The sequence below is a fragment of the Hemibagrus wyckioides genome, linkage group LG18, assembly GCF_019097595.1.
Source record: "Hemibagrus wyckioides isolate EC202008001 linkage group LG18, SWU_Hwy_1.0, whole genome shotgun sequence".
Classification (NCBI taxonomy): domain Eukaryota; kingdom Metazoa; phylum Chordata; class Actinopteri; order Siluriformes; family Bagridae; genus Hemibagrus; species Hemibagrus wyckioides.
In genome coordinates this window covers 15,410,071-15,420,627 of record NC_080727.1, presented here as the reverse complement: position 1 = coordinate 15,420,627, position 10,557 = coordinate 15,410,071, and the positions used below count along the sequence as shown (strand labels likewise).

Here is a 10,557-nt window from a genome sequence, read left to right as displayed (position 1 = left end):
TGTAAACCATTCATTTGTAAACCAAAATAAAACTACACACACACACCTTGCAGACATTGTGCTGGCAAGGTGTGGTGACGGGCTGGTAAGCGAGCTCCTGGCAGCACACACACATGAAGATCTGCTCCACCTTACGCAGGAAGTTCTGCAAAAAAACAGAAAGTAACATGTGATCAAAAATAAATACAGCTTAATTACCTGTGTGTGTGTGTGTGTGTGTGTGTGTGTGTACCGGTCCTTCAGTGAGGAAGCCCATAGCTTCATCCCACACTTTCTTGTTCACATGATCCTCCTGTATAAGTGAACGCTGCTGCTCGGATAACACAAATGCCTCCACTTCCTTTAACCGTTTTGCTTTGGGCTCCTGCTGCTCCTTACACACTGCTCATATATATACACACACACACACACACACACATTTATCACATCGCATCACTATTGCTGAAGAGGTTAAATGTACAAAGTATTTCAAAATGAGTAGATGATTGAAGCTCCCTGGGATGACTGTCACTTCATCCCACACACTGACCTGTCTCTTTCTGCGAGTCCTCTCCTCCGTTCTTCTGTGTTTCTCCGTCCTTGTGCTCTGCCGGTTCCTCCTCCTCTCTTTCCCCCTCCTCTTCTTCCTTTACCCTCTTTGGCGGCCGTCCACATCTTGGCCTTCCTCTTCCTCCGTGTCGCTTGCCACGTGGCGTGCCACCTCTTCCCCCTCGCACACTCGCCTCCTTCTTGCTCTTATTGGCCATTGCCTCCAAATAACCAGGAGGATACTGAGACAGAGAAATAAAGAAACAAACAAAGACTTGGTATATAATAAAAAGGTGCACGTGGGCATGTGGGTGTCCCATGTCCTCACCTGCACTTTCAGTCCGAGTTTTTTGCTGCGCTCGAGTCCCTCAGGTGTCCACGGTGCAGGTTCCACATCATCACGTCTCAGCAGGTAACGCCAGACCAGGAAGCCGCATTTTCCAATTTCAGGCCAATATTTGACTACCTGAGGAACGAAAAAAAACAAGGGCCTGATGAATAAAATCAAAAGTCACATAATAAGACCACCAATGAGAAACCAGAGCCAATTTCACTTCCTGCACCAGGGTTGGAGACCAGAAACTATTGTGAACAGGGCTTGCTTTACAAATTGTTGTTTAATTGGGCAAGGATAAGCGTCACAGATTGATCTTTGTCAAGCTAACATGCAAAAAATGTGTATTAAATGAGAGGCAGTGAAACATGACTGACAAAATGAGTGATAGAAGTCAGAAATATCTCAGGTGTACATGTGTGTTACCTTGTAGATTCCATCATAGCGGTTTCCTTCCTCTGGTGCATATTTGCTGATTCGTCTGCCTTTCGAGCTTCGGATCACTCTGACCGGTTTCCCCGCCCTCCAGTTACGAGACTCCGCCCCATCTTTATCATTCAAAGGAGCATCACAGTTCAGAGCAAGTGCCCTGAGAAACCAACGGTCAAGTTTAGAGGTCAAGATAAACAACCTGGCAGCATGATTAAATCACAAACCTTGTGGATTGGACAGAAGAATCCTCACCCTACACTTTGGCTATCCCTACATCTACATCTGGCTTAAATGCTAGGTCAGTGCTCATTTCCTGTATTTGCTCTCAAATCCTCACAAAACAAAATCACAAAATATGTCAACTTTAATTAAACATAGGCTTATATAAAGGCTCGATATGATAAAGGCTCAAATGCTTAACTTTTTAAACACACCATACAATTGCACATCACATGCAAAATATGAAATTCATCCATATGCAAGAAATTCCTTAACCCTAACCTTGTAAAAAATTCCATTACACAGGGTCATTTCGACCCAAAAACAAAACCGATTATAAGTGACCATAGTACAGTAGAATTGCACCTGTTCATGTGTGTTAGAGTCTGATCAAAGGAGTGCTCTCCGATTCGCTTGTTTCCTGAAAGGTCACGACCTCCACTGCCTGTGTACGTGAACTCATCTCCCCGGTCCTACAACAGAAAGGTCAAAGTTAAGAACAGATGCAGGAATGCATTTGTTTAAATGTGTTATTGTAAATGTGTTTACATTAACCATGATACTACAGCTGCAAAGGCTACTCTGCTGTTAGCTTAGTGCTAATGTCACACAGACCACAAGATAATACAGGAAGTTAACATTATCCTAATGTCAGTTCAAACAAAGCGGCTTACACCAACGTGACAAACACTAAAGAGGACTACACCACCAGGGGGCTCTGAAGCGCTGATTTAGAGGAAGTACACACAAATTACGTAAAATAAAAATGGCCGCCACATTAATGCTGCGTATTCTCCGGAAACGCCAACAAGCTGATCCTCAGTCAGCTGTTGTGAAAGCGCCGGCAGATCCGCAGGGCTGTGTTAAGTTGTATTATCCTTTGTCAGTCTGATCTAAGGTAAAGATTTCTGCTTCATAAAGTTCTTTATTAAACTCAGCAGTCGAGCGTGAGATGTGAACATGAGAAGACGAAATTCAATCTTCAGGATCCTCCTTTACTCACTACAAATGAGGCGGAGAATTTCAATCAGGGAAGAGAGAGAAAGAGGCAGAGAGAGAGAGAGAGAGAGAGAGAGAAGGAAAAAAAGAGTCTAGTACATTCCTAAACTAGAACTCATACAAGAGCAATGGGACAATCAGTGGATGAGGTGGGGAGGGGAACAGAAAAACGTACTAATCGAGAGAAAGAAGCGGAATGAGAGAGGGAGCAAAGAAGAGAAACATGGAAAATAGAGGGGAAAAGCAAAGATAGCGAAAAAGACAGCAATGTAGTTTGTGTTAGAGAGACAGATAGAGACTGTGTGTGTGTGTGTGTGTGAGAGAGAGAGAGAGAAAGAGAAAGAGAGAGAAAGAAAAGGAGTGTGTGTGAGATGTCTCTGTGAAGCTCACCACTTCGTCTTCAAATCCTCCGGCCAGCACGAGCGAATAGGAGCCATCATTACTGCGTCCATGAATCCCACCCACATGCGGCCTATGCACCCCCGCCTCACTCACCTACAGCAACACCGCCACAAGAAAGCCCAGTGCGAGGTAATGACAAACATTAGAGCAAACGTAATTAAAACAAACCTTGAAAGCAAAAACGAAAACATATCTTCACACTGCGTCCTCACCTGCACACGAAACTTCCAAGTGGTTCCCACAGGAATTCCAGGAATCGGACCATAGTGATTGGATGGAACAATGGTGCATTCTTTAGTTCGACCCACACACGCCATTCCCTACAATACACACACACACACTCATATTATAGTCAAATTTAATCAAGGGGAAACATAAACAGAGCTAAATAAATTTTTCCATGATGTTCCTGGTTGATTAATAAACAAATTCACTTACATCATTTCAACATCTATATCAATAGTGATATCAAAATAAATCACTTGTCCAATCCCATGAATAACCAGAGAAACTGTGTAATATTGCCATTAAAACCCCCTTCCAGATGAACATTTTCATAATACAAGAGTGTGAAAATTTGGGGAATCTAGATAAAAAGCAGGGCAATTATTATCTTATTAAATGTTGCAGCATGTCTGTATATTAAATCGGAATTTTGTCCTGTTTTTCAACCCGGAGAATAAAAACACACACACACAATTTAACTGTATTAAAATTTGTCCAAAAACAGTACAAGTGTTCTTATAAACATTATTACAGGAGCAGAAACACCAACGAAAGATGCTATCTAGCCGGCTTTTTAAGAATACTCATGATATCACGGTTTACCCTAAAACACGAAAAACACTTGTATGTGTGAGGTGTGTCACATATCCGAGTATCAGCACATGTCTGTTGTTAACCAGGTCAGAGGTGACTGCTCTGAGCACTTTAAGTCATGCTGGTGTTTTGAATTAGCTTTGGTTCTGTGTTTCCAGGAATGAATGAATGTGTGCGTGTCTGTGTTGTTTTTATTCTGGTGTTTCCAGTAACAACATTTTGTGCTGTGACTGATCTCAGCCTGAGTTACAGAAGAGGATATGACTCAATGCGATGTCACATGTAAATACACACATAAATACACGCAGACACACTGTCTAATGCCACTGTTCACACACATACTAATCCCTCCTGCTGCGTTCTCTTAGCCACAGTGCTAACAAGGAGCACTGGAAGTGTTTCCCTGTTATGACTCACTACATTATTCACTCAGTGTTGGCACTAGTTGTCTAGTATAAAACACACTCACTCGCCTCAGCGTTGGAGATTTTTTATCCATGTAGTAGTAAATCGAGGTTGCACTAGTAAACATTATCCAGCTAGTTTGGTATGGTGGAATAAATATTTACAGCTAGCTAACTCTTTTGTGGGATATTTGTGGAGTCCTGCTAAAATAAATACATTTGACTTTGTTTTGTTCAAAAGCAGTTATTGGTGTATCGCTCCTCGAGAAAAAGGGTGGCACTATATGTTCTATATGAGTAGCAGAGAAGATAGCATGACGCAGAATCCCTTGCTAGCTTCCTAGCAGTGAGATTTAAGACTGGTGTGGAGGTATATGTAACCTAGCTCGATATCTAAACCCTAGAACCGACACTATACCCAGGATTTAAAGCCTTGACTAATCTCAAACCAATCACTGTAAATGGATTAAAATATCAAGCAGTGCTAAAAACACAACAGTTCTTTCAGGAGGTTTCTAAGACTCCTAAAATGGTCTTGTATTATGAATAGCTACAACATCAAACACTCATCCAGTGATGAATAAGAAACCGACTTTAAATTCCTAATAGGGGTGTTACGCTTTATATATTTCATGGTATGATGGCCTAGTATAAAAGTATCATGGTTTCACAGTATTAATAGACCATTTAAACCACACAAGCTTATTTAAAGACAATTAAATGTCTCACATCAAATCCCAGCTTTTTCTTACAAAAGTATATTTGCGAATAACGTTTTTCCTAAAATCTTACATTGTCCCCATCTATCATGTTGTTATAAGCTAAAAGAAAGAGTGGTTGCAAGCGTAGCGAAAAAAAAAAAGAAGCTAAGTAGCGTGGCAGTGTGCCGCGCAGCTTAGCCCAAAATAGAACATTGAGTTTAGCAACGTAATGGTGGAGCACAGCAACGCCGTGTTCTTCTGTGTGCTTGATAGTCATCACGCATGTTCAATTTAGTAGCAGCAGAGGTGCTTTAAAGCAGTAGCAGGTTAAATACGGATAAAGCGTTTTCAGTGCTGTGGCGTCCCTGCGTCAGGACCGAACTGCCGTAGTGTGATTTAGGGCGAGTCCAGGGGGGAGGGGTGTGAAATTTTTCGGGAGTTGCTGCCAGACACAAAACCTATGAGAAGAGGTAAAATGTCTGATCACACACCATGACCAACCAAGGAACTGTGGCAATTCCTAACAACACAGACGTGTTGCTTCCCCAATAAGCTCAACCCTGTTATGTAATAGATTTGTTTTATTTTCACTGGCTTAAATAAGTCACATGGTTACACATTGAAGGCTATAAAGCTACTACATTAGTCTCAGAGCTCCATTGCAAAACTGAAAATGCAAACGAAAGATACAAAGATACACCAAAAACCTATCTGGAGATCCACTGCATACATACATTTGTGAGCAGAGGACATTTAGTTGTGCATTTTTTGTGCATTTATCTACCATATGCAGAGTTTGTATGTGTGTGTGTGTGTTTGTTGTCACCTTTCCCCAGTCCCGCTGGCTGCCATTGGTTGCTGAAGGCATCTTAGCCCTCTTCTTACTCTCTTTCAGCCTTTCACCTGCTTTCACCACTTCCGTGGTGTCATTCTTACATGTGGGGCAGTACCTACACACACACACACACACACACACACAAACACACACACAGCCAGTGAAGCAGGCGTAGGTAATTGTAAACAGCAGTACTGCATTTAAAAAGTTTAATGATGGGCTTAATGTAATGCACAAGATCACATAATTGTTTGCACTTTTAGTAGCTAAGACAACTTTCTATCCTTAGCTTCTGTCCTTAGCTCTGTGTTGTTGTTTTTGTTTTGTAGCTATATGTCTTTGTGTTGTTTTATGTAGCACCAGGGCCCTGGAAAAACGTCTCAGTTCACTATGTACTGCATCAGCTATATGTGGTTGAAATGGCGATAAAAGCTTCTTGATTCTTGACTCTTGATCATTTAACATAGCAGAGAAAACAAAACACTATAGAAAAATGCAGTCAGCTACAGTAAAGTTGGTAATGTTAAAAAAAATACCAGCAATACCAGCAATATATAAATACAAGTGCATTGTTAGGTCATTTATTATGATTAAAATATCATATTTCTCTTACTGCACCCCACAGCAAGGGCATGATACTTCAAAATATTATGTATTCTTTGGATTAATACCAAACTAGGCTCTGAAAGCTGGTGATCTAACAGGTGTGGATTTTAGCCATTATTTCAGCTCTGTGATGTACATAAAGCCCATATATACTCTATAGTGGTACACAGGTGGTTGCTACACTGTAGGACTGCTGTGAATTCTCGACAGTGTGAAAAAAGGAGTTGTGTACTACAGGCAGTATTACTGTAAGTTTGCGTGGGCTGACTGAAACTTGGCAGCCGGCCGTTTTACGATCATAGGTCTTGATTCTGACACCTGTAGCCTTCAGGGTCACACGGCATTAATGCACCTGTGTACTTGTCTGTGTTTGTGTTCTCACCAGTCTTCGTCCTCTGGAATGGTGGACAGTGGGGGGTTGAGGCAGTACAAATGGAAGGCCATGTTACACTCATCACACAGCAGCTGCATGTGTGCGTCCTGCTTTCCCCCACACACGCAGCATGAACAGAACCGACACTCGGCATCCGGGTCGGCTTTACAGTGCTTACACTCCGGCCCACTCTTACCTATACACACACATACAGGGTGGCGAATAAACCTTTTGCTCTCCATGACACGGGGTATAATATTGGGGGTGCATGTTATAGCCTACGTTTAAACTGGCCGTTGGTGACAGAGAGAGGAGGAGCTCCGGGTTTCTCAATTTGGTAGATTTCCTCCAGAAACAATAGCTTACAGTCACTAATCACATCGGTTGGGCCTCTGTAAAACAACCAGAGGAAAGACTGAGATGGTACAGACTACATAAAAACAGGAGAAAATCCAGCACCAATCATCATTACACCATTATAAAGTTACAGTCTGGGTAAAAATCAAATATTCACAATGTTCCTTTTCACCTTAAATATAGCTATTCAGCCAATGTGACCAAGGCTGAACAACCAGGGCTTTTACCTACCAGTTTAAGCATCATGTATTATTCATCACACACTCAGTTCAAGAGACATTGTGTCTCAGTCCGAAAAGTTTTTATCTCTATGAATGTAGCGATGCATGGCCCAAGGTTCCATCAATATCTATGTGAGGAAACTTACGCATATTTAGAGATGGGTTGTTTCTGAAATATCTATAGCACTCTATATCAGGTATATAAAATAAATATAAAATCACTAATTTGGTTTCATTTAAACAATATGGCATACAGCCTCATGATTCAGCAGCTTGTAACATAGCATTTGATCCAGCACATACTATTTTTTTGCACTGTGTGTGTGCCGTCCACTTTATTAGGAACACTAGTACACCTGCATATTTATGCGATTATTTCACCAAACAACTATCTTGAGCAGTGCAATGCATAAAATCATGCAGATACAAACATCAGAATAGAAGTGTAGAAATAGAAGTGTAATCTCTGTGAAATTGTGGTTTTCACACACTGGTTTTCACATCCGTCAGCAGAGAACACGTATTTGCTGCTACTAAGGCCAGAGACTGACCCAAACTGGACAGCTGAAAACCGGATAATCTTCAACTGCCAGGTTTCAGTGAATCTGTGCCCAAACCAGACTGCTCAAACCATTCTGTGTACACTCTAGAGACTGCTGTATGTGAAAATCCCAGGAAGGCTATAGTTTGTGGAATACTCAGGCCAGTCCATCTGGCACCAACAACCATATCATGGTTAAAGTACTTTTTCCTCAGTGAGTGCATAGTGAACCATGCTGAACTTCTTAGAAATAAGTACTTACTTAAGTACATAGTAAGTAAATTTCAGACAGCAAACATGGTCTTGGCTGATCAACAACATTTGTGGTGAAAAGGGTTAAGCTGATCCCTATAAAATGCTTTAGGACAGTAAGCACTATATTAAGCGTGCGTGGCACTCTTACCCGAGCAGAATTTTGACGCGCACCTCCTTTTTGGTTCTGGAGATGTGGTTGAGCGTGGTGATTTCAGCATCATACCAGAATCCCCTCTCTTCTGGAAGCTCCAGGTTGTAGTTGACCATCACCACCTGTCCCACCTCCAGCTGTTCGAACCGTAGCAGTGTCCGAGCTCGAGGACGCACGTCCTCGGCGCTCATTTCCACCACACCGTTCTCTGGGTAACTGCAGACATGTGACATTTAAATATTTGTACAAATACACTGGTGATCAAAACAGTTGAAAATTCTTAGCTCTTTAGTTTGGGAAGGACAGTCTGGTTAGGCAACAAGCCGAATAAAATGCTTCTTTCATTCGGCTCAGTTTTTTAAATCCAGTACTCATTCAGTTCCAGGCCAATGCTGACATTTAGACAAGATACTCACTGCCTATCAGTTTACTGCAGTTACAACAGAATTGCACTTATTACAGAATTCCAACTTTGTAGAAGCTTTTATGTCTTCGATGAACTTGTAACGTCTGAAAAACTTTATACACTTAACTTTCACATAGTGAATATTCATATAGTGTATATTTATGGTTGCTCAGAGGACAAGCAAGTTCAACGCTGAAATAAACCTTACTACACCACATAAACACACATTGTGGTATGACACATCTTAATGCTGCAATGAGCATGAGCTACACTTTCTGAATCCCACCTCCTGCTGCAGTACACTCACCAGCTGTGATGTGATCTGGCTCACATTAGAACTGTATCTACTAGGCGATTCATTTAGTGTGCATGGGTGACAGGTGATCTTTGTAAAAACTGAAGCACACACATATGTGGAAACACTGAGAAACAGAGCAAAGTAAAATGCATCATATAAACTATCATATGACTCTCCTGCCTATTACACACAGTTACTTTTCGGTTAAACACACTGAGAGAAAATACAGATGTCAGTATGAATAAGACAGAACGGCACAGCTCATAGCCAATGCCATGTCCATTTCCTACTAACTAACCAGCTAACTTGCTCACCATACATTATTACATGAACAAAATGATGAACAGTACACACCACTTTCTAATTATCACCAGCAGGTAGATCCGACACTTCATTTCTAGGTCTGTTTAATCGTTTAAGGTCAAAATTGTTTTCCTTTCCAAGGAGATGAGCTGCTATCTTGTTTAGTAATTACTGTAATCCTAACATGATGTGATGACACAAATCAGTCTACCCTTCTTTGCCAATCCGAGGCCCACTTTTAACCCACACTATACAGCTATCATTATCTCTAATCATAAAAGATTATATATAATAAAATTCTTGGACAGTCTTAAAAAAAGGTATTAAAAAGGTAACTCGTCATTCCTAGTCGAGAAAGCCCTTAAAAATTCATAAAATACCTGGTGTTTTGTTATTATAGTAATATTCTGAGTGACTGGGTGTTCTGAAGGGGAATTACTGTTACCACCCCAAAGTTAAGATAATTAAACACTTTATAGATAATTTCCTATAAACAGTGAATTTCAATAAAAATGTTTGTTTCTATTATTACTTCCATTATAGCAGCCATAAACAGCTGTTCTCTCACCAGCCTCTGTCTCTTAGAGTTAATAAGACAAAAAAAACGGTTTCTTTTAGCAAGAAACCACAAAGGATAAACTCCTCAATCCCTAAGACCTTCCTATGTCAGAAAACCTAAAGTACTGCCGATGAAGAACATGAATCAACACTTTCTGACCATTGAGAATCCCCCAAATCCTGTATCAAACACTAGTTTAAAGATTAAAACTGACTTAATAAAAAGCTAAAAAAAAATATTACAACGAAACAGTGTTGTTTCAAGTCTGATCCTGCTGCAAAGATTTCTTAGAAATCCTCTCCACTGTTTCCATCCCAGGTGGCTCGCATTTCTGACAAGCTGTTTTTCCCCTCGCAAATGATACCACACACACACAGACACACACACACACACACACGGTGAGGAGAAACGAGAGCGTGCACAGCTCAGCGGGGAAAAACAACAAAGCACCCGACTGTGTTAAATCCCTCTGCCGCTGCCATCTTAATGTAGAGTGCGGGGAGAAAGGGAACGGTTTAGAAGGAGGGAGTGTTAATAATTAAAGACAATTTCCAACTGTGTGCTGAGACATTAACATAAAATATGATTAACATATACTTTGCTAATATGACATATCTGAGATGAGCAGAGCGCTCTTATTCCCAGCTGTTATTCCACCCCCATGTCTTGTGAATGGTACAGCCCGGGGCTCTTCACACTTCATGTACAGAATTTTAGCTATGAATTTTTGTTTTTGTTTTGATGAAGTTGATATGTTTTTATTTGATCGGGAAATGTCATTGATATTTGGGTATTACTTTCAGGATCTGAAGGA

General features: G+C 40.9%; 1 protein-coding gene across 2 annotated transcripts in view; it reads right to left on the bottom strand.

The window, feature by feature from the left end:
• LOC131369202 (E3 ubiquitin-protein ligase UHRF2-like) overlaps window positions 1–10,557 on the bottom strand; it is a 48,270-nt gene that overhangs the window by 13,828 nt on the left and 23,885 nt on the right. For both annotated transcript variants that reach the window (XR_009207239.1, XM_058415685.1), the window contains exons 4-15: window positions 8,175–8,393; window positions 6,935–7,044; window positions 6,662–6,848; window positions 5,665–5,788; window positions 3,127–3,234; window positions 2,903–3,007; window positions 1,880–1,986; window positions 1,289–1,451; window positions 857–994; window positions 530–770; window positions 233–381; window positions 47–145 (exon numbers count right to left, since the gene is read on the bottom strand). Coding sequence is in view for 1 of the 2 variants with exons in the window: in XM_058415685.1 (XP_058271668.1) it covers window positions 47–145; window positions 233–381; window positions 530–770; window positions 857–994; window positions 1,289–1,451; window positions 1,880–1,986; window positions 2,903–3,007; window positions 3,127–3,234; window positions 5,665–5,788; window positions 6,662–6,848; window positions 6,935–7,044; window positions 8,175–8,393 (1,750 nt within the window). In the remaining variant the exon portion in view is untranslated. The remainder of the gene's footprint in view (window positions 1–46; window positions 146–232; window positions 382–529; window positions 771–856; window positions 995–1,288; window positions 1,452–1,879; window positions 1,987–2,902; window positions 3,008–3,126; window positions 3,235–5,664; window positions 5,789–6,661; window positions 6,849–6,934; window positions 7,045–8,174; window positions 8,394–10,557) is intronic.